The 24,610-nt window shown below is 36.7% G+C and overlaps 1 protein-coding gene across 3 annotated transcripts in view; it reads left to right on the top strand.

The window, feature by feature from the left end:
* The window catches only part of PIK3C3 (phosphatidylinositol 3-kinase catalytic subunit type 3), a 154,629-nt gene that overhangs the window by 3,736 nt on the left and 126,283 nt on the right, over nt 1-24,610 (top strand). For all 3 annotated transcript variants that reach the window (XR_003793238.1, XM_029221215.1, XM_029221225.1), the window contains exons 3-4: nt 4,787-4,930; nt 10,690-10,819. Coding sequence is in view for 2 of the 3 variants with exons in the window: in XM_029221215.1 (XP_029077048.1) it covers nt 4,787-4,930; nt 10,690-10,819 (274 nt within the window). In the remaining variant the exon portion in view is untranslated. The remainder of the gene's footprint in view (nt 1-4,786; nt 4,931-10,689; nt 10,820-24,610) is intronic.

Here is a 24,610-nt window from a genome sequence, read left to right as displayed (position 1 = left end):
TGGATCAGTTGTTTATGTTAAATGTGAAACTAACTTTTTTTTTAAGTTTATTAAGCATGCTGCATTAGCAAGCCATTGTTGGAATTCGAGGTAAATGTAATGAACATGAAGTTCCCGTTTATCCAGGACAGTATTGTAGGTCCTTAATATAATCTCTTGACACTTCTTATTTGATAGATTGTGTGGTGCAGTTTTAATGTTTGATTCGTGAGTATTATTCAGTACCCTGGTAGGCTTGGTACAGGATACACAGGTTGTGTGCCTCTCAGTGAAGGAGTTTATGCCCACAGTATTCATGGAGGACAGGATGTGGCCACATGGACTCCCAGGCTGTACTGTTGAGGATACAACCCTTTGTTTACCAAGTGTGGCCGAGCAGACTGGGAAAAGTTTTGTGGAGAGATCAGAAGCCTAAGCTCTGATGATCTGGCTACACTGAAACCAACTGTTTTAATGGTGTAATTTCTTTAGTAGTCTTTTTGTGGCTAGATATATATACACACGAGTATATATGTGTATTTGTACTTATTATTCTGGAAAATTTCAAACCTGTAAAAGTAGAGAGAATAATATAATGAACTTCCAGGGCTCCCTCACCTACCTTCAGTAATTACTTACTCAGGCCAATCTTGTTTCAGCTATACCCAATGTTATTTTGAAGCAAATTCCAAATATTGTATCATCTTAACTTAAATATTTCTTTATGTCTGTAACATAGCTACATATCATCATTACACCTAAAACAACCCACCAAAACTCCTATAATTGTATCAGAGGTTCTTAAACTGGAATCAGGAAATCTACAAAACCCTGAAATTGTATGCAAAATTCTTTTGTGTCTTGCACATTTTTACGGGGACAGAGCTCAAAGCTTTTATTAGACTTTTTGAGGTGGCTTGTGACCCCCCCAAAAGATTTAGAACCACAAATTTAGGTCTAGGAAGTCAACATTTATGGAGAATTCCACTTTTCTTGGGGGAAATTGTATGGTGGTTTTGTTCCATGCCTTGGCAATAAAAGAGATTAGAGCAAAAGCAAATTCCCAGTTATAGGGAGAAGAACATCTTTCTCCTCTTCCTCCCATTTACCAGCTCCTCTCTGCATTGCTTATGTATTTTCAAGGATATAAAAACTTTCATATTTGCTCTCTCAAGGTTTGAGGTTTTTAGTTTATATTTTTTTTAAATTGTGAAACTAACAAAGTACTCTAAAATAATTAGAATGGCTTTATTTTTTAATTAAAAGGTTTAAAACAGCTGTGTAGAAGATAGATTGAGAAAAATACCTTACGTTGGGTAAATATATGAGGATAGGTTTTTATCTTTTATTTTTTTAATTAATTAACTTATTTATTTTTGGCTGCGTTGGGTCTTCGTTTCTGTGTGTGGGCTTTCTCTAGTTGTGGTTAGCAGGGCTACTCTTCGTTGTGGTGCACGGGCTTCTCATTGTGGTGGCTTCTCTTATTGCGGAGCACGGGCTCTAGGCACGCGGGCTTCAGTAGTTGTGGCTCGCGGGCTCTAGAGCGCAGGCTCAGTAGTTGTGGTGCACAGACTTAGTTGCTCCACGGCATGTGGGATCTCCCTGGACCAGTGCTCGAACCCATGTCCCCTGCATCAGCAGGTGGATTCTTAATCACTGCACCACCAGGGAAGTCCCTATCTTCTTTTAAATATACTCTTTGGGCTTAAGGGAAACATTTGCAGATTTTGTACATCCTGCTCTTTAGTATTTAAGAGTTGAAGTTTTTACCAATTCATCAAAACAAAAATAGCACTTCTAAAATAAATAAGGGCAAACTTTATACAGCCCTTATTTTCTATAAGCACTGACTTAAAAGAAGATTCTGTAGACTGGGGGGGGAAATAAATTATACCACAAAAGGATCTCTTGCTATCTTAATTTTTGCATTTCAGAAAGTATTTTGGGGTAGTATGAGATTCCAAGTTGTCTAAATCTATTTCTGAGTTTCTGATAGTGAGTTGTGAGAGTTCAAATAATGAGAAGCTCATCCAAAATTCATCCGAATCTCTTCTACCATATTCTATTCTATCCTGTCCTATAATAAGAGAGCCCATGAGGAGGAAACCTGTACTTTCTTTAGTTACACTTAGGGTAAAATTATCATCTTTAGGTGTGAAATACTGCAAATTTTAAAGTTATATATATGAATATTATTCTGCAGGCAAGTGGTTTAATTTTTTTTAAATTTATATTTTGTCTTGTCACGTGGAGGATTTGAAATGGCTTTAGACATAGACTATCTAATATAATTTTAAAATTAGAAAGTTAGGATTTAGGAGTGCATTAATCACACTAGAGAATTAGTACACTGGTGTATGGGTGTGGGGTACATGGTGGGAAGTCATACCATCCAGAATCAGGCTTTAGAATCCTGGAATATTTTGAAAGTTGCCAGGTGAATTTAAGCCTAATTAGAGTTGGGGCATGAAGAAGGGATGATTCATGGGAAGGGAGAGAACAAAATGGTGTTCAAAATACACAGTTCTTTGATGTCTGACCAGATCTTTTCATAATTTCTAGAATATCTTGAGTAGTTTTCAAACTATTTTTTAGCTGCAGATTCATTTTCTTCAAAAGAAATCTTCTGCAGAAGCCCAGTAAGTAAAACAGGTAAAGTGTTTTTGCTTTAATTTAAAGAGGTGTGGGGGTCAGGTGTTGGATGGCAAAAGGTTTGAGGCAAATGATTGCTTGCTCTCATGTATCGTCTCCTAGTCAAAGGACAGAATATAAGGGTGAGTATTTTCACAGCTCATTTTGGATATTGTTACTGACTTTTCTCTTTAACTTTAGCCTGTGTTAACTAATCTTTGTGGTTTGTTCATTGGCATGAGGTTACACTGCTTAGTATTTACCTTTTTATTCTGGCCCACCATGTGAATAGTAATTAAATAAATTCATTTAGTTTCTTAAGCTTGTCTGTAGGGGAGAAAGGCTTTTTAAACATGTATTTTATTTCTTTAAGAACTTCATAGAATAAAAGGATTTAATGATGTTTAGAGTCTCCTTTAGATCGATAGCCATCTCTAATTTTCCTGTAGGTCCTTGAATTTATATGGTGGATGTAAATGTTTTGTTCTTTAATAAGTTCGTGAAATTCTGTTCAGTTTCTTACTGATGCAGGTGTATTTGACCTAGACTGGGATATGCCCTTTGAGAATAATTTTGAGTAAACAGAGAGAAGCAATTCTGTGTGTCTGCTGGGTATTACTTTGTGTGTTGTTTGCATAGTTTTCTTTTGGGATTTTAAAAGCCATCTGTTGTTTAAGGAAGTTGAGATGATCAGATAAATCCAGTGTTAAGTTTGAATGCAGAAGAAAATTTGCAGAGGTGAATAGAGAGTAAAAAAAAATGGGAGAGCTGTGCTGTCATTACTGTTAGTAAGAACAAACATTCCTTAGTGAAATCATATGTAAAAATATGCTTTGAAAGCATTAAAAAAATAGCTAAGCATTATTGGTATTTATGAAATAACTTGAGTGGAAGAAAAATCTCATGTAAAAAGTTGTCACATATCTGTCCAGAGCAGTCTAGTAACTTCATGTTACAAAGTTAGTGGATGGTCTCCTTTGATCTCTTTAAAATTTTGTTTTTTTTCTGCTTTATTGAGATACTGATGTATATTATAGGATCATATTATACCTAGCAGCATTTTGAGTATAATATGAGTAATTCTGATTTCTTTCTTTTCTTAATAAAAAACTGTTCTGAAGAATGCTTACAGAAAAAAAAAAATCACAGTTTAGTTCTAAAACAACTTTGGTTCTAATAGGTTTATGTGTTTTCCCAGATTTTTATTAGCTATTATTATATTCCTTGTGTCTTAGTGATATCGTCTGTTTCTCTTTTCTTCATTGAAGTGTAGTTGATTTACAGTATTGTGTTGGTTTCAGGTATATAGCAAAGGGATTCTGTTATACATATATATGTATATATCTTTTTTCTTATTCTTTTCCATTATATTTTATTACAAGATATTGATTATAGTTCCCTGTGCTATACAGTAAATCCTTGATGTCTGAGTTTCTTGATTAAAGAATTTACCAGTGTTATTTTTTATGAGCTTTGTTTTTCAAAATATTTTTTTTCATGTGTTCTATAGGTATACCTTGGAGATATTGCAGGTTCAGGTCTAGATCACCACAATAAAGCGAGTATTGCAATAAGGCAATTTTTTTGGTTTTCCAATGCATATGAAAGTTATCTTTATACTGTAGTCTATTAGGTGTGCAATAGCATTGTGTCTAAACACAGTGTTCATACCGTAATTAAAAATTACTTTATTGCTAAAGAATCCTAACTATCATCTGAGCCTTCAGCGAGTTATAGTAGTAACATCTAACATCAAAGATCACTTACAACAGATCACCATAAAAAATATTTTAATAATGAAAACGTTTGAAATATTGAAAGAATTACCAAAATGGGATAGAGAGACACACAATGAGCAAAAGCTGTTGGAAAAATGGTACCCATAGACTTGTTAGATGCAGAGTTGCCATAAACCTCAATTTGTAAAAGCAATATCTGCAAAGCCCAATAAAGTGAAGTGAAATAAAATGATATGCCTGTATTTAAAATTGAAGTTACGTAGAGCAAAACTGAGGTAAGTGCCACGTTATTTTTTGTACTACTAACTTAATCTTTTGACATTTTCTCTGGACAAACCTTCTTGTATGGTTTGTTAACTTAAAAGAAAATTATACACATATGTTTATGTTGACTTTCTTTCCTTAGCTTTATGTTTTTGTTGACTTTATTTCCATAGCTGGAATGAATGGCTAAAACTGCCTGTGAAATACCCTGACCTGCCCAGGAATGCGCAAGTGGCCCTCACTATATGGGATGTGTATGGACCAGGAAAGGCAGTGCCTGTGGGAGGAACAACAGTTTCACTGTTTGGAAAATACGGGTAAGCGTTTTCTTTTCCTATGGAAATGTTGTTGCTTTCTGGCCCTTTTCTTTCTTGACCTTAATAGTTTATGCCCAGTCTGGTTCTCTGTGCTAGGAAGTGAAACCTATTGGATACATGTTGGATACATATGATTCTGTAGTACTTGAGGCTGAAGTTGACACATATTTCCTTCAGGAGATGCAGATAGATTAATTAAAAAACACAGTTTGTATTTCTCTACTGTTAATGATTGGTAATGCGATTTCTATTAGGAAATAGTCATTGGAAACTAGAACCTTATTTTTAGGAAAAAAAGGCTATTTGTCATATACTGCAACTGCTTTGTTATAGGGTTTTTCTGCTTTGTCATAATAGTGACAAAAAGGACAATAAACAGGGTTTAAAAAGTACTAAAGCACTAATTTGCTGTAATGGTAATGATTATAATAGGAAAGTTAATTTTGTTTTTAAAAATTTACAGATAATAGAAGTTAATTGTAAAACAAAAACAAAGACATGATAGTCCTTTAGGGTGTTTTTTCTCTATCCCTTTTCTCCTGAGCAGAGAGATCACTCTTCATCTTAAGAAAATTGTTGACATTCTATTCTTTCTATGTTTATTAATTGGAATTTTTCTCTAAAAAACTTGGTCTTTCATCATATATTGAGTTACCTTGGTATACAGTTCATATAGGAAAGGCAGATTAATGTTTACTTTTTTTCCCCTTTATCAATTTTAAGAATGAATTGGTTGGTGCCTTGGTAACCTTGAAAGTGACGATTGATGGTTTTTTGGTTTTTTGTTCTTAAGTTTCATCATGAACTTTTAAACAGTTTTGAAATGTTTCAATCCATTGTTCTTTTTATTCTTTATAATTCTTAAAAATTCCAATTTTTGGTCAGTAGGAGCCCCTTTAAGTTGATCCCATGTTCTTTTGACAGTATAGCACACCAGTAGTCACTGGTAGCTTCTTTACTTTCTGGAGACAAGCTATTCCAGGCTCATTGGGAAGTTTCCTGTCCCAGACCTGGACTCTCTGAAAGAAGTCCTAGTTCCTTTAGGTATCAAATGGTAGAGACCATAATCTAGGTATTATCAAACTTCTTAATTTTTGCCCATTTTAAAATTGAAAAATGTTATCTCCTAAATTAATTTTCACATCATTAAATATGAGTGAAGATGATCGTATTGTGATATTTCCCTTTACATTTGTGTTTATGTTTCTGTGAGTTGCTTTTTCATATCCTTTGCCCATTTTTTAAATTGAGGTATAATTCACATACCGTAAAATCTTTGTCTTTTTTTTTGAGTTGTCATTTTTCTTATTAATTTGTAAGGGGTCTTTGTAGATTAGTGAAATTAGCCCTTTGTGTGTTACATGTTACACATATTGTTTTTCCTGTTTGACATTTTCTTTTGAATTATTATATATTTGTTTGTTGCTTATTTACTTGCAGCTCATGAATCTTAAATTATGATGTTGAATTTATCAGTTTTTTATAAACCAGTGGTGGTTAGGAAGGCAGGTAGAACTAGATTGTCTGGGTTTAAAACCTGGCTCTTTTGCTTATTATCTGTGTACCCTTGGGCAAGTTATTTAATCTCTTTATGCCTCAGTTTCCTTATCTGTAAAATGAGATATTAGTATTTACCTCACAGAGTAGTTGATGATGATAAATTACTAAAGACATGTAATGAGCTTAATAAGTGCTCAGTAAATATTAGCTGTCATTATTTCTGAACTATTCTTATTAGTTTTGAATACTATTAATTATAAAATGTTTTAATATTAGAGACGGATAATCTTCCTCATTCGTAGTCCTTTCAGAATTTCTCTGGATAGCCTCTATATTTTATCAGATAAATATTAATATTATTTCCTCAGTTAAAAAAAAGCTCATTCTTATTTTGTTGGGAAACTGTATTGAATTATATATGTGAATTACAGAGAGAATTGATATCCTTATAATATTGAATTTTTCTGTTCAGGATAGGATGTCTCAGAAAAGCTTCAACTCATGAATAAAATGTAGATGTAATTTAATTGAGAATAGCTTGATTGCTTAGTAATGTGTAGGTATTTTACTGTAATGTATCTATTAAAGAAACATTTATTATTGAAATCCATGCAGGAACAATAATTTAGACATAGTCTGAGACATCGTGGCCTCCAGTTTTAAATATGTTTTTTGATAAAATGGCAGGTTATAGTAGAATGGACATATTACAAAATCAGTATGTTTCTTTTCTAGAATGTTTGTACCTTTTTACTTTCTCTACCAGGGTGGAATTTGCTTGCCATATAGAAAAAAAATGCACAACAGTTTATTACTCTTACTGTAGCCTTAGTGGTTAAATCTTCTTGAGAAACAGCCAGATAGACCTCTTGGTTTTTCTTCCTGGCCTCTTCATTAGTGGTTTACCTTCTGAAATAACAGCGGGAGTTTCCCTCATGAAAACACCTCTTTTAACACTCATATATCGATACATTTTCATTGACCTTAGGATGTAGTTTCAGGAGACAATCTGACTAGACTATAGGTGTGAGACAATAGAAATTTCCATAGAAGTACAGTGAAATGACCTGCCTACAGCCAAATCAATTCTCAGATTGACATTTGTGACACGGTTTTACTTGGCCTTTGACAAATTTTTATAAAGTATATGAAATCAGTAGTAATCATTGTGTGTACGTGTGTGTATAATAACTCATGTTAGATCACCTACTGTTCCCTCTAGGCTGATGTTTATAGTGACCTGCACCTCAGAAAAAGGAAATCTGAGAAGCCCTATGAAATTAAAATAACTCCTTTTTCTCTCTGTGTCCTGGGGCCTTCCCTTGAAGGCTAACTGGGGTGCAGTGGAGACAAGCCGAGGCATTCCCTCGCAGGATATTGGACTTCCTGTGCACCTTTGGGTTGTGGAAGCATATGATATTCAGGATGTTCCAGGTGCTATAGCAGAGTGCAGACATCCACTTGTACTGCCGGGTCACAGCTGCTTCTCTGCATGGTGTTGCTGACATTCATGGTGAGAAAGTACCATGAGTCTTCTGTGTGATCTCAGGAGGAAGCCTGTGCAAATTTTTTTCCACCTACCATTAAAAATCATGTCATGTGCCACCACAGTTCTCATGACTTAGGGAAATGCTGCTTTAGACCTTCATTTCCTCAGATGTTTCTTAGGCAATGAAATAACACCAGTTGTACCGCACCTTGTTCCTTAAATAGTCCTGGTATGGACTTATTAGCTATTTAAAAGTGGTCCTCAAAGTGTGTAATACCTGTGTTATAGTATCGGGAGTCCTGTGACTACCAACTCTTGCTGTTTGCTAATACCTGTTTTGTATTCTTGAGTCAGTGTGAAGCAGTGCTTCTTGGAGAATAGTGTAGTTAATCGAAAGACAGATGTGTTAGGATATGGCTGGAGTAACTAATTGTCCTCATTTTGAAAGTCTAGCTTGTGAGATTCCTAAGTAGCTAAAGAATTGATTGATCATTAGGTTGAATTGGCAAAGGATCATACGCAAGCTGTATATTTCTCTTGCAGATGTTTTTTCCAAATGTGAATTCTGAAGTCAGGCCAGTTGTTTCTGTAGTGGTTTGGCACTGGGAGCTGGAGCATCTACAGCAGCTGTTGCTGGGGCCTCTGCTTGTGTCTGAGGGAGATCCTGCTGTACCGTTTTCTTTCTTGCCTGTTTGGCTTAATTTCCCAAATGGACTTGATGCTCTGAGCATCTTCTGGCTTGCCACCTGGAGGCTGTGTAACTCTCTGTAAAGGTTCCATTAGTGTCAAAAGAAAGTAATATGTTCACTTGATCATTTGAATCACTTGGCATCACCCCTACCTTCCATGTCCCCTTATCCTTAAATCTCTTCTCCAGATCCATCCCAAGGCACCTAAATTATTTAGTAAACTGGCTTCCTGCCAAATGTACTTATTTTTGATTTAGTTAAGTTCAGCCAAACTATTCACTTGGGGGCAAGGAAGTGGAGAGAAGGAAGGGAAGCTTTCTGCTGTTTCTGAAGGTATATTTAAGGATATTCATGGAAAGTGGTATTATGACCTTACTGTACCCAGTTTCTTAGAGACTAAGGTCTGCTTTATGTTGAATGTCTCTCAGTTGAAACGGAAAGAAAATGAACTTTATAAAGGCTTTTTAAATAATACCACTTTTTTTTTTGATCTTTAACATGATAGATAAATATTGGGTGTATTGAGTCTTCACAACCAGTCAGTACATTTTGTGTTGGGCCTATAAAGTAAGCTTTTGCAGATATGGTTGCTGGATATTACCTGTTTATTGCCAAACTTAGACCTTAACATATTTGGTCCTTAATCTTATACTGCACATCAGCTTGTAGCTGTCCTTTATAGTTTCCAATCTAAATGTTTATGGCATCATTACTTACATACATTACATAATATTCAGTGAAAATTCTCTTTATTACCTCAGGAAAATCTGCTAAGAAATTTTCCATTGGTCAGATCATGATAATAATGGTTTAAAAATTAATGTGAACCTTTTACAGTTAAGTACAGTGGTTTTAAAGATGGGAAAAGTGCATCACTATATCCATCGTGTACCTAATTAAAAAATTATTTAATATAGGAGTCTTTGGACTTGCCTACTCACCTGCACACACTTCTAGTCTTATTCTTTTCATTGCGATTGACAGCTTGGCCTTTCAGCTTTGGGAGGATGCTGTTTCAATAGACTTTATATTGTTTGAAAGGCCTTGTTAACACTTAAAAAAAGAAAACACACTAACAGAAGACTATCTCTAACCCTCTTCAAAGAAACAAAACTCAGAAACTTGACAGCGTATCTAAAAAGCATATTTGTCTAGAGCTTCTTTTATGAGTTTGTTCAGCTTTTACTGTGGGTCTTCATGGTAGCTTTTTGAAAGAAGCAGAAGCAGAAGCATGACAATCAGAGGTCATGTAGTCTTTTACTTTAAAGCAGGATCATCCAGCTCAGGCTGAATTTCAACAATATGTTAAATTTTTGATTTGTAGACATGGGTATTTTTTCTTACTGAATCCACTACTGTACTCCCTTTTAGACATCTTTCTTATGGAAAAGAAGATGGGAGAAAAATAAGCCTGTACCCAGTGAAAAGGAAAATAATAGCTAACATTTATCGAATACTTATTACGTGGTAGACACTATTCTAAGTACTTTTTACTTGTACTGGTTTATTTAATTTTTCTAACAACTCTGTGAGTTACAGTTCCTCTTTATAAATCTCATTTTATAGATGAGGAAACAGGCACAGAGAAGTTAAGTAACTTACCCAAAGTCTTGTAGGTAATAGATGGCACAGCTGGGATCCAAACCTCAGCAGTTCAACTCCGCTGTCTACTATGCTGAATTGTCACTTAAAGTAGAAAGTTATATAATTATTTTAATTTGGTTTCAGTCATTGTAAATGTGACATTCTTTCACTGGGTAGAAATTTGGTTTCTGTTTCTAAGATCTCCACTGACGTGATGAAGTGCATGTGGTCCATTACTGATGCTTCTCTTTCCAGTTTACCTTTAGAATCTCTGTAATAGTTCTAACTGCTTGGAGGAGAAAAGAATGGCACGTGAAAAACAGTGTTACATGGATTTTAGTTGCTTGGTTAATTGCTTTACAGCCCACTGGAGGCTTAAAGCTTGGCAAGAGAGACATGTATTTCCTTGGTAGAATTCTCTCTGTTTACGAATCTGAAATTTCCCATAATGAACTACATTAATTTAATTCTGTCCTGAACATTCTCTTTTTGCCTAGCATGTTTCGCCAAGGGATGCATGACTTGAAAGTCTGGCCTAACGTGGAAGCAGATGGATCAGAACCCACAAAAACTCCTGGCAGAACAAGCAGTACTCTCTCAGAAGATCAGATGAGCCGCCTTGCCAAGGTAAAAAAGAAGCTATTGGAACAGGTGGAAGGCTCTGAACGATGTCTGTTGTAGTATAAATTGACATTATGAATTCTGTCAGATTACTTTTTAATTTAAATTTAATCTTTTAATAATAGTTTTATTGAAATATAATTCACATACCATAAAGTTCACCCTTGGAAAGTGTACACTTTAATGGTTTTTTAGTGAATTCACAAAGTTGTACGATCATCACCACTATTTACTTTTAGACCATTTTTATCAAAAATATAACCATGTACCCATTAGCAGTCATTCCCCATTCCCTCCTTCCTCCAGCCCCTGTCAACCACTCATCCACTTTTTATCTCTGTAGATATTCCAATTCTGGACATTTCACCTAAAGAGAATCATAATACGTGGCCTTTTGTGTCTGTAATTCCAACAGATTTGAAAATGTAGAGCTTTTGGTGATACCTTCAAGATGACCACCTACTTTTTTGGTAACATCATCTTAAAGATGCAAGTGTTATTACATGCTAGAGATTCTTATATTGTTTGAAACTGAAAATTTCTTATATTAGCCCGTCTAAATTACCCTCACTCCACCCCACCTCTCTTTTTGTAAATTGACTGAGTTATTACCTCTTTTTTTCAAAATTGTGCTAATGAAGTGTTTTCGTTTAATGTTTGTATTTCTAAGTTCAATTCTATTCTCAAATCACAACAGTGTAACTTATGTTGTGAATATCTGTTCAAAAAGTACTATGTTAGATACTGTTTAAAGATGCTTTTACAATACTTTTATTAAGAGACTTTCTTTTAATTTTTACATGTAATTTTCCTTTGTGATCTTATTAGTTACGGATGACTCTATTACGTCTGGAGAAAGTTTTAATACCAAGCACTTTACAACATTTTTGTTTTAGATTCCATATATATATGTGTTAGCATACAGTATTTGTTTTTCTCTTTCTGACTTACTTCACTCTGTATGACAGACTCTAAGTCCATCCACTTCACTACAAATAACTCAATTTTGTTTCCTTTTATGGCTGAGTAATATTCCATTGTATATATGTGTCACCTCTTCTTTATCCATTCATCTGTCAGTGGACACTTAGGGTGCTCCCTTGTCCTGGCTATTGTAAATAGTGTTTTAATGACCGTTGTGGAACATAACTCTTTTTGAATTATGGTTTTCTCAGGGTATATGCTCAGTAGTGGGATTGCTGGGTCATCTGGTAGTTCTGTTTTTAGTTTTCTAAGGAACCTCCATACTATTCTCCATAGTGGCTGTATCAGTTTACATTCCCACCAACAGTGCAAGAGGGTTCCCTTTTCTCCACACTCTCTTCGGCATTTATTGTTTATAGTTTTTTTTTTTTTTTTTTGCGGTACGCAGGCTCTCACTGTTGTGGCCTCTCCCGTTGCGGGGCACAGGCTCCGGACGCACAGGCTCAGTGGCCGTGGCTCACGGGCCCAGCTGCTCCGCGGCATGTGGGATCTTCCCGTACCGGGGCATGAACCCGTGTCCCCTGCATTGGCAGGCAGACTCTCAACCACTGTGCCACCAGGGAAGCCCCTGTTTCTAGATTTTTTGATGATGGCCATTCTGACTGGTGTGAGGTGATACCTCATTATAGTTTTGATTGCATTTCTCTGATGATTAGTGATGATGAGCATCCTTTCATGTGTTTGTTGGCAGTCTGTATAATCTTCTTTGGAGAAATGTCTATTTAGGTCTTCTGACCATTTTTGGATTGGGTTGTTTGTTTTTTGGATATTGAGCTGCATGAGCTGCTTGTAAGGTTTGGAGATTAATCCTTTGTCACTTGCTTCATTTGCTAATATTTTCTCCCATTCATAGTGTTGTCTTTTCGTCTTGGTTATGGTTTCCTTTGCTGTGCAAAAGCTTTGAAGTTTCATTAGGTCCCATTTGTTTATTTTTATTTCTATTTCTTTAGGAGGTGGGTCAAAAAAGATTTTGCTTTGATTTATGTCATAGAGTGTTCTGCCTATGTTTTCCTCAAAGAGTTTTATAGTGTCTGGTCTTACATTTAGGTCTTTAATCCATTTTGAGTTTATTTTTGTGTACGGTGTTAGGGAGTGTTCTAATTTCATTCTTTTAGATGTAGCTGTCATTTTCCCGGCACCACTTATTGAAGAGGCTGTCTTTTCTCCATTGTATTTTTTTGCCTCCTTTATCAAAAATAAGGTGACCATATGTGTGTGGGTTTGTCTCTGGACTTTCTATCCTGTTCTATTGATCTATATTTCTGTTTTTCTGCCACTACAATACTGTCTTGATTACTGTAGCTTCGTAGTATAGTCTGAAGTCACGGAGCCTGATTCCTCCAGCTCCGTTTTTCTTTCTCAAGATTGTTTGGGCTGTTCAGGGTCTTTTGTTTTTAAACACAAATTGTGAAATTTTTTGTTCTAGTTCTATGAAAAATGCCATTGGCAGTTTGATAGGTATTGCATTGAATCTGTAGATTGCTTTGGGTAATATAGCCATTTTCACAATGTTGATTCTTCCAATCCAAGAACATGTTATACCTCTCCATCTGTTTGTATCACCTTTAATTTCTTTCATCAGTGTCTTGTAGTTTTCTGCATACAGGTCTTTTGTCTCCTTAGGTAAGTTTATTCGTAGTTATTTTATTCTTTTCGTTGAAATAGTAAATGGGACTGTTTCCTTAATTTCGCTTTCAGATTTTTCATCATTAGTGTGTAGGAATACAAGAGATTTCTGTGCATTAATTTTGTATCCTGCTACTTTACCAAATTCAGTGATTAGCTCTAGTAGTTTTCTGGTAGCATCTTTAGGATTCTCTATGTATAGTATCATGTCATCTGCAAACAGTGGCAGCTTTACTTCTTCTTTTCCGATTTGCATTCCTTTTTCTAATCTGATTGCTGTGGCTAAAACTTCTAAAACTATGTTGAATAAGAGTGGTGAGAGTGGGCAACCTTGTCTTGTTCAGGATTTTAGTGGAAGTGGTTTCAGTTTTTCACCATTGAGAAGGATGTTGGCTGTGGGTTTGTCATATATGGCCTTTATTATGTTGAGGTAAGTTCCCTCTGTGCCTGCTTTCTGGAGAGTTTTTATCAAAAATGGGTGTTGAATTTAGTTGAAAGCTTTTTCTGCGTCTATTGAGATTATCATATGGTTTTTATCCTTCAGGTTGTTAATGTGGTGTATCACATTGATTTGCGTGTATTGAAGAATCCTTGCATTCCTGGGATAAACCCCACTTGATCATGGTGTATAATCCCTTTAATGTGCCTTTGGATTCTGTTTACTCGTATTTTATTGAAGATTTTTGCATCTGTGGTCATCAGTGGTATTGGTCTGTACTTTTCTTTTTTTGTAATATCTTTGTCTGGTGTTGGTATCAGGGTGATGGTGGCTACCTAGAATGAGTTTGAGAGTGTTCCTCCCTCTGCTATATTTTGGAAGAGTTTGAGAAGGATAGGTGTTGGTTCTTCTCTAAATGTTTGATAGAATTCGCCTGTGAAGCCATCTGGTCTTTGGCCTTTGTTTGTTGGAAAATTTTTAATCACAGTTTCAATTTCAGTGCTTGTGTTTGGTCTGTTTATATTTTCTCTTTCTTCCTGGTTCAGTCTCAGAAGTTTGTGCGTTTCTAAGAATTTGTCCGTTTCTTCCAGCTTGTCCATTTTATTGGCATATAGTTACTTGTAGTAATCTCCCTTGATCCTTTGTGTTTCTGCAGTGTCAGTTGTTACTTCTCTTTTTCATTTCTAATTCTGTTGATCTGAGTCTTCTCCTTTTATTCTTGATGGGTCTGTCTAATGGTTAATCAATCTTGTTTATCTTCTCCAAGAACCAGCTTTTAGCTTTATTCATATTTTTTATAGTTTTCTTCATTTCTTTTTCATTTATTTCTGATCTGATCTTTATGATTTCTTTCCTTCTGCTAACTTTGGGGTGTTTTGTTCTTCTTTGTCTAATAGCTTTAGTTGTAAGATTAGGTTGTTTGAGGTTTTTCTTGCTTCTTGAGGTAGGATTGTAATGCTATAAACTTCCCTCTTAAAACTGCTTTTGCTGCATCCCGTAGGTTTTGGGCCATCATGTTTTCAGTCATTTGTTTCTAGGTAGTTTTTGATTTCCTCAGTTATCTCTTGATTATTTAGTAGCATATTGTTTAGCCTCCATGTGTTTGTATTTTTACAGTTTTTTTCCTGTAATTGATATCTAGTCTCATAGCATTGTGTTTGGAAAAGATACTTGATATAATTTCAATTTTCTTAAATTTACCAAGGCTTGATTTGTGACCGAAGATATGATCTATCCTGGAGAAGTTTCCATGAGCACTGAGAAGAAAGAGTATTCTGTTGTTTTTGGATGGAATGTCCTATAAATGTCAATTAAGTCCATCTTGTTTAATGTATAATTTAAAGCTTGTGTTTCCTTATTTATTTTCATTTTGGGTGATCTGTCCATTCGTGAAAGTTGGGTGTTAAATTCCCCTACTATGATTGTGTTACTGTCAATTTCCCCTTTTATGGCTGTTAGCATTTGCCTTATGTATTGAGGTGCTCCTATGTTGGGTGCATAAGTATTTACAATTGTTACATCTTTGTCTTGGCTGGACCCCTTGATCATTATGTAGTGTCCTTCTTTGTCTCTTGTGCTAGTCTTTATTTTAAAGTCTATTTTGTCTGATATGAGAATTGTTACTCCAGCTTTCTTTTGATTTTCATTTGCATGGAATATCTTTTTCGATCCCCTCACTTTCAGTCTGTATGTGTCCCTTGGTCTGAAGTGGGTCTCTTGTAGACAGCATATGTATGGGTCATGTTTTTGTATCCATTCAGCCAGTCTGTGTCTTTTGGTTGGAGCATTTAATCCATTTACATTTAAGGTAATTGTCAATATGTATGTTCCTATTACCATTTTTTAAATTGTTTTGGGTTTGTTATTGTAGGTCTTTTCCTTCTGTTGTGTTTCCTGCCTAGAGAAGTTCCTATAGCATTTGTTGTAAAGCTGGTTTGGTGGTGCTGAATTCACTTAGCTTTTGCTTGTCTGTGAATGTTTTAATGTCTCCATCGAATCTGAATGAGATCCTTGCTTGGTTGTAGGTTTTTTCATTTCGTCACTTTAAATATGTCCTGCCACTCGCTCTGGCTTACAGAGTTTCTGCTGAAAGATCAGCTCTTAACTTTATGGGGATTCCCTTGTATGTTTTTGTTGTTTTTTCCTTGCTGCCTTTAATTTTTTCTTTGTATTTAATTTTTGATAGTTTGATTAATATGTGTCTTGGCATGTTTCTCCTTGGATTTATCCTTTATGGAACTCTCTGTACTTCCTAGACTTGATTGACTATTTCCTTTCCCATATTAGGGAAGTTTTCCACTGTAATCTCTTCAAATATTTTCTCAGTCTCTTTTTTTTCCTCTTTTTCTTCTGGGACCCCTATATTTCGAATATTTCTGCATTTAATGTTGTCCCAGAGGTCTCTGAGACTGTCCTCAATTCTTTTCAATCTTTCTTCTTTATTCTGCTCTGCAGTAGTTATTTCTACTGTTTTACCTTCTAGGTCACTTATCTGTTCTTCTGCCTCAGTTATTCTGTTGATTCCTTCTAGAGAATTTTAAATTTAATTTATTGTGTTGTTCATTATTGTTTGTTTGCTCTTTAGTTCTTCTAGTTCCTTGTTAAAACTTTCTTGTTTGTTCTGCATTGTATTTCCAAGATTTTGGATCATCTTTACTATCATTACTCTGAATTCTTTTTCAGGTAGACTGCCTATTTCCTCTTCATTTATTTGGTCTGATGTATTTTTACCTTACTCCTTCATCTGCTGTGTGTTTCTCTGTCTTCTCAGTTTGCTTAACTTACTGTGTTTGGGGTCTTCTTTCGCAGGCTGCAGGTTCTTAGTTCCCATCGTTTTTAGTGTCTGCCCCCAGTGGCTAAGGTTGGTTCAGTGGATTGTGTATGCTTCCTGATGGAGGGGACTGGTACCTGTCTTCTGGTGGATGAGGCTGGATCTTGTCTTTCTGGCTGGCAGGACCGTGTCCGGTGGTGTGTTTTGTGGTGCCTGTGACCTTACTGTATTTTTAGGCAGCCTCTCTCCTGATGGGTGGGGTTGTGTTCCTGTCTTGCTAGTTGTTTGGCGTAGGCTGTCCAGCACTGTAGCTTTCTGGTCATTGAGTGGAGCTGGGTCTTATCGTTGAGATGGAGATCTCTGGGAGAGCTTTCGCTGTTTGACATTACGTGGAGCCGGGAAGTCTGTGGTGGACCAGTGTCCTGAACTCGGCTCTCCCGCTCAGAGGCACAGGTCTAACACCCGGCCGGAGCACCAAGACCCTGTCAGCCACATGGTTTAGAAGAAAAGGGAGAAAAAAAAGAAAAAGAAAAATTAAAATAAAGTTATTAAAATAAAACTAATTAATTATTAAAAATAAAAAAAATTAAAAGTAATTAAAAAAAAGAAAGAAAACAGTCAGAAATAACCTTAGGACAAATGGTAAAAGCAAAGTTATACAGACAAAAATCACACAAAGAAGCATACACATTCACACTCACAAAAGGAGAAAAGGGAAAAAAATATATATCTATATATTGAAATAGAAACAGGAAGTGAGCAACCAAATCAATAAACAAATCTACCAATGATAATAAACTCTAAATACTAAAACCAGAAACAAATTAGATGCAGAAAGCAAACCTCAAGTCTACAGTTGCTCCCAAAGTATGCCGCCTCAATTTTGGGATGATTCAGTCTCTTTAGGTATTCCAGAGATGCAGGGTACATCAAAGTGATTGTGTAGATTTAATCCACTGCTCCTGAGGCTGCTGGGAGAAATTTCCCTTTCTTTTCTTTGTTCGCACAGCTCCTGGGGTTCAGCTTTGGATTTGGCCCTGCCTCTGCGTGTAGGTCACCTGAGGGCATCTGTTCTTCACTCAGACAGGACGGGGTTAAAGGAGCAGCTGATTAGGGGGCTCTGTCTCACTCAGGCCTGGGGGGAGGGAGGAGTACGGAATGCGGGGCTAGCCTGCAGCGGCAGAGGCAGGCGTGACTTTGCAACAGCCTGAGATGTGCCATGTATTCTTCCATGGAAGTTGTCCCTGGATCACGGGACCCTGGCAGTGGCGCCCTGCACAGGCTCCTGGGAGTGCAGGTGTGGATAGTGACCTGTGCTTGCACACAGTATTGTTGGTGGCTGCAGCAGCAGCCTTAGCATCTCATTCCCGTCTCTGTTGTCTACGCTGATAGCTGCGGCTGGCGCCCATCTCGAGCTCGTTTAGTCAGTGCTCTCAATCCCCTATCCTCGTGCACCCTGAAACGGTGGTCTCTTGCTTCTTTGGCAGTTCCAGACTTTTTCCCGGACTCCCTCCCGTCCTGCTGTGGCGCACTAGCCCCCTTCAGGCTGTGTTCACGCAGCCAACCCCAGCCCTCTCCCTGGGATCTGACCTCGGAAGCTGGAGCCTCAGCTCCCAGCCCCCAACCGTCCAGGCAGGTGAGCAGACAAGCCTCTCAGGCTGGTGAATGCTGGTCGACACTGATCCTCTGTGCGGGAATCTCTCTGCTTTGCCCTCTGCACCCCTGTTGCTGCGCTCTCCTCTGTGGCTCCGAAGCTTCCCCTCCCGCCACCCCCATCTCCGCCAGTGAAGGGGCTTCCTAGTATGTGGAAACTTTTCCTCCTTCACAGCTCCCTCCCAGAGGTGCAGGTCCTGTCCCTATTCTTTTCTCTCTGTTTTTTCTTTTGCCCTACTCAGGTACGTGGGGAGTTTCTTGCCTTTTGGGAAGTCTGAGGTCTTTTTCCAGCATTCAGTAGGTGTTCTGTAGGAGATGTTCCACATGTAGGTGTATTTCTGATGTATTTGTGGGGAGGAAGATGATGTCCACATCTTACTCCTCTGCCATCTTGAAGGTCTCCAAGAATGAATGTTATAATTCATATAATAATGAAATTCTGAATTTGAGGGGGAATGGTCAGAGTCAAGAAATATAAAGCTATATAGTTGTGCAATTCATCCACCTAGGTTCTCTTATATTAAACAAATTATATAGGCTTCTATTCACATGTTCCTAATTTTTTCCCATTTATTTATTTAAAAATTTTTTTCTGCGGCACGTGGGCCTCTCACTGTCACGGCGTCTCCCATCATGGAGCACAGGCTCCGGATGCGCAGGCCCAGCGGCCATGGCCCACAGGCCCAGCCGCCCCGCGGCATGCGGGATCCTCCCAGACCGGGGCATGAACCCGCGTCCTCTGCATCGGCAGGCAGACTCCCAACCACTGCGCCACCAGGGAAGCCCTCTCATTTAGTTTTGATGCAGATTTCAGAAATAATTTTTGTAACAACTGATTGACATTTTTCAAACAGCAGTAAATGCAGCATTGGAATTTGAAATGGACTTTTTAATGTAGCACAATGTTACAGTATACATTTCTCATTTTTATCTTTTGAATTTTATAGTAGGAGAAAAAGGTGTGACTTGATAATTGATCAGCTTTTTTTATGGTTGCAACTATAACTCCTTAAAGAGTTGTTTGGGTTCATATTTATTCTTTTGATTATCTTTGTACATTTGCAGCTCTCAAAATGATGAGTAAGCATATGCAGAGCTAAATGAGGTATTGGAAAGAAGCCTTCTTAACAGTTTTGTTAATGGGTAGCAATCATCAAGTCTAAATTCTTTATATTGGAGAGGATGAGAAGTAAGATCCTACTTTTTCAAGAGATATGTATTAAAATTTATACACTGACTATTACCGAGGGTGGCTAATAGTTTTTAAGTGAGTATTTATGCATTTGTTTCTAAATCTTTAAAATGGGGATAGAAATTAATGAGAATAAGTCTTTCTTATGCAAATTGGAGATGAGGTCCTTTCAAAGTTCTTTTTCCCTAATAGAATTCTATTTCTTACTTCTGAGTGGAGTGGAGCCTTCGGAGGTTGCTGTGCTGTGACAGCTTGCATTAGTGTTTAACTCATGTTCCCCAGAGACTAAATGGAAACCATTAAAGCCAATAATTACTCTTCTTAAGGGGAAAAAGGCATCATGTTTGTAGCATTTTTGAAGGAACTGCTCTCCCTTTGAAGGAAGCTTTTTTTAATTTTTTGGCACTTGGGCTAATATATTTTATTCTTTTCTGTACAGCAGTTGGTCATGCTGTTTGAAGTTTCAGAACTGTTATATCCCTGCTGCTATTGACGTTGAATGTGTTTTATAAATGATGCTTTGGTTTGATGAAATTGGAAGCTTGGGCATTTGGAAGCACTTTTCAGTGGGAAGAGCATTGTAGTATGAGGCAGAGATTTGGCCATCCTACCAGCTCTGGGAAAATAATTTCTAAGCCTGTAAAATCAGAAGTTTAGAATGGATGATATTTGAGGTCCCATGTAGCTATTCACGTTCTATGATTCTAAAAGTACTGCAATAGTAAATAATTGGGATTTTTTATTTACCTGGATTTTATAGTTACCACCTTAATAGAGAAACAACATGCAGCCATCAGTTGGCAATTGTGGAATCGTTGTTCATACCGTTCCTTTTCATCTGTAATGCATAAGCCTAGAGTAAAGCATTGTTCAGGACCTGCCTAATGTGAATGATCTGGCTGTGCTCTTAGATTTTGTTTTTGTTGTTTTTCTTTTTTGGTTAGTGCCTGCTTCTTAAATTTTTCAGACTGGCTTCCTTTGTATTTCCCTTGCCTTATACCAGAAAAAGTATACTTTGATATTTGTTGTGGTCTTAACTTCTAAACTTACCAGAGAGAGTATACTTTGATACTTGGTATACTCTGAATTTAAAATTATACTTTGGTATTTGTTTGTTCCTTAAAATTATGCCACAGTAGCTCTCTCCCTCCTTTTCCCCTCCTCTCATTTTTCTGGTTCCACATTAAAAAGTTTGTTGAGTTAGATTGTCATTCTCTTCCTCAAAACATTTCGAAATTGTCTTTGGTACAGTATTACAATATTTTGAAATTGTTTTTGGTTCTTTAAAAACCTGGAAAAAAATGTCTATGCTATTGTTTCCATTTTCATATAAAAGGAACAGATATTTCATTTTCTCACACTGTCATTTTAAGAAAAGAAATGAGTATTCAAATAGATGAGGTTTAAGTGGTTAGAACTGGATGGTTTCTTTCTTGTTGTACTTTGATTTTTCCAGTGAATTTACTGTTTCTAATTGTTGAGAAAGGTGGCTTAAGAGTAAAAACGTGTATATTAATCTTAATAACAGCAGAGCATAGTTACCATGCATTGTACCCATGAGCCAAAATAAATAGCACAGTGATGATTTTCAAACTGCAATTTAAGGGAGTTTATTCAGTTAAAGAACTGCTTTAGTCCTGGCTGCCTGGGGATAATAGGACAAGAGGGCTGTGAAATGAAGATGAGCTGTTTAAATGGCCTATAAAGAGACAATGTTAGATAATTATTAAGCAAAGAACCTCAAACTCAAGCTGTACTAAATATTCTTATTCTGACTTATTGATAGAACTGAAAGTTAAATTATAAGTGCAGTATGAATAATGGAATTTTAAAAGACTGATTTCTAGGTTTAACATTTCTTAAAAAGTCAAATCCTTTCAGAATAGTTTTAGTGGAATTAACCTCTAATGATTTTACATCATTTTGTGGACATGCCTAGTTTTCCTTTGAGGAAGAATTGAGTGTGAGAAAAGGAAACAAAACTGAATAGTCTTGGGACTTCCCTGGTGGTGCAGTGGTTAAGAATCCACCTGCTAATGGAGGGAACATGGGTTCGAGCCCTGGTCCTGGAAGATCCTACATGCTGCGGAGCATCTAAGCCCATGCGCCACAACTACCGAGCCTGTGCTCTGGAGTCCACGAGCGACAACTACTGAAGCCTGCGTGTCTAGAGCCTGTGCTCCGCAGCAAGAGAAGCCACTGCAATGAGAAGCCCGCTCACTGCAACGAAGAGTAGCCCTCGCTCACCACAACTAGAGAAAGCCTGCGGAAGCAATGAAGACCCAACACAGCCAAAAATAAAAAAACTGAATAGTTTTTCGTTTAGTTCTTATTTTTTATGACTTGCATTTCTTAGACTTAGTAGGGAACAGGAAGAAAATTAATATATTGAAATATACTCTTTCCCCCATCTTCCTCGTTATCTTCTCTTTCCCATCTCTAAATTTCCCTAATTAATTTTTTACTAACATAGTAACTTTCTGTTTGAATTGATTTGTGAAAATAATCAAAGCCCATACCTCTTGGGCATTTATTACTCTTTGATTGTCCATGACTGGCCTTTTAATGATTGTGGGCCTTAATTGAGCAAATTTGCCCATTGTTCCCATCTGCTCCATTTTTCAGCTTGTCGTATTGTAAGAGTTTTATGACTAGGGTACATATCCACCTGGGGTTTTGGATGTGACTACCAAGCTTTAGTGTTTGATTTATATTTGAATCCATGTCTTTAGACATGAAAGGTTAGTGCAAAAGCATGCTTCTCCACTCTCTTCATTTTAGCAGCTCTGCTTGATGTCTTTGGAATGTGCTTTAGTTTCTGTCAGTTTGATTAAGAGGAGGCAAAGAGAAAGCAATGACTATTTGAAAAATGCGTTGTGGTCTGTGTGACGCAGATGGGGTGGAGAATGTTAGGTAGAGTATATAGGTGAGCATTGCTACAGGGAAGTTGTGGTAAGATGTGGTGATGTTTCAGGCTGACCCTCAGAGTGCCTACATGGGGTCATTCTGGGTCCAGGATCCAGACTCAGGTTTATAACAATAGGAACTGGATTTTTTTTAGTTCATCCAGGAAAAATTAGTATCTTGAGAATAGGTTCATGCCAATCAATTCAAGGGGTTATTTTTAATCTGGAGCTGTACTAAGATAATAGCCACAATTCACATGTGGCAATCTAAGTTAATCAAAATTAAATTTAATTTAAAATTCACTTGCTGCGTTACCATAATCACATTTCAAGTGCTGAATAGCCACATGTGGCTAGCAGCTACCTAGTAGACAGTGCAGGTGTGGAGTAGTTCTATTGAGCAGCCCTGGTCTAGAGTACCAATTTACTAATTTGTAATGGGTGAGTAACCATATTACCTTTCTGGTAGCCATAATACTTGTGTCTGCTATCCAGGACACCATTTTTTAAGGCAGTTTGGAAATTAAATTAGTCTTCAGGAGTTATTAATTTCTTAGTGAGCCATGAAGGAGCCTGAAGGAGCTACAAAGTTTTGTGAGATATTTCTCTCAGTATGGGGAAATCTTAAAAGGACTCTTCCTCTTTCTCTCATGACATTGTCTTTCTAGTTGCAGGATTACTTGAATATGCTGGCTACACTGTATGTTTTGAATAAACATTGACAAATAATCATGAGCACAAAATAATCCTTTACAATTGAGATTAATATAACAAGAAGTTTTCTGGTTACATAATTCTGTGAAATGGGATTGAGGCTATTTATTTTAAATTATTTTATTGTACTGTTTGACCTGCCGAGATATTTGCCCTTGAAAGACAATATTTTACATTGAATGCACTGCATTGAGTGGGTACTTGTTTTGAGGTATTAATTTAGAGGAGCTCACTGAGATTTTTATTCTAAGTATGTGGGAAAGTCCTCTATATCCACCATCATCACTTGCTATGTTGAAGACACACTTCTAAATGCTGGAGATTTAAGAATTATGTTACTAGGTTGAAGCTGTCATTATTACTAGTGCCATTATAAGGAATAATAATAATAACTATAATAATCTCCTTACATGTATAAAGTGCTTTAATAGCTCTAAAACCCTTTACATGGATCAAGAACTAAAAATGGAGATGTGATTAAAATCATGGCTTTGGAGACCATTTTTCATTCAGATTCCAGTTGTGTTCTGTTTACATGTGATCTCAGATTAGCTACTTAACATTTACTAAGCCGTGAGTTCCTCATCTTTAAAGAGGAATAAGGGTTATATCTACTTTTCGGAGTTACTGTGAAGACTAAATATAAATGAGATAAAATATTTAGTTTTTAACATATTGTGGGACAATACTGAGCACTAATAAATGTTAGCTGTTGTTACTTGATCTTATTTGCTTTCATTTAATTCTAACAAGTTTAATGATTAGACTTGTAATACACAGTATGTTTTTTTTCTCCCTTTTATTTATGTATTTATTTAACATCTTTATTGGAGTATAATTGCTTTACAATGGTGTGTTAGTTTCTGCTTTATAACAAAGTGAATCAGCTATATATATACATATACATATATCCCCATATCTCTTCCCTCTTGCGTCTCCCTCCCTTCCTCCCTCCCTATCCCACTCTTCTAGGCGGTCACAAAACACCGAGCTGATCTCCCTGTGCTATGTGGCTGCTTCCCACTAGCTATCTGTTTTACATTTGGTAGTGTATATATGTACGTGCCGCTCTCTCACTTTGTCCCAGCTTACCCTTCTGCCTCCCCGTGTCCTCAAGTACATTCTCTAGTCGGTCTGCGCCTTTATTCCTTTCCTGCCCCTAGGTTCTTCACGACAATTTTTTCTTCTTTCAGATTCCATATATATGTGTTAGCATATGATATTTGTTTTTCTCTTTCTGAATTACTTCACTCTGTATGACAGACTCTAGGTCCATCCACCTCACTACAAATAACTCAATTTCGTTTTATTTTATGGCTGAGTAATATTCCATTGTATATATGTGCCACATCTTCTTTATCCATTCATCTGTTGATGGACACTTAGGTTGCTTCCATGTCCTGGCTATTGTAAAAAGAGCTGCAATGAACACTGTGGTGCATGACTCTTTTTGAATTATGGTTTTCTCAGGGTATATGCCCAGTAATGGGATTGCTGGGTCATATGGCAGCTC

The sequence above is a fragment of the Monodon monoceros genome, unplaced genomic scaffold (assembly GCF_005190385.1).
Source record: "Monodon monoceros isolate NGI ecotype Baffin Bay Population unplaced genomic scaffold, NGI_Narwhal_1 Super_Scaffold_1, whole genome shotgun sequence".
Lineage (NCBI taxonomy): Eukaryota > Metazoa > Chordata > Mammalia > Artiodactyla > Monodontidae > Monodon > Monodon monoceros.
The sequence above is the reverse complement of the archived record's forward strand: the minus strand, read 5'-3'. Positions and strand labels throughout refer to the sequence as shown.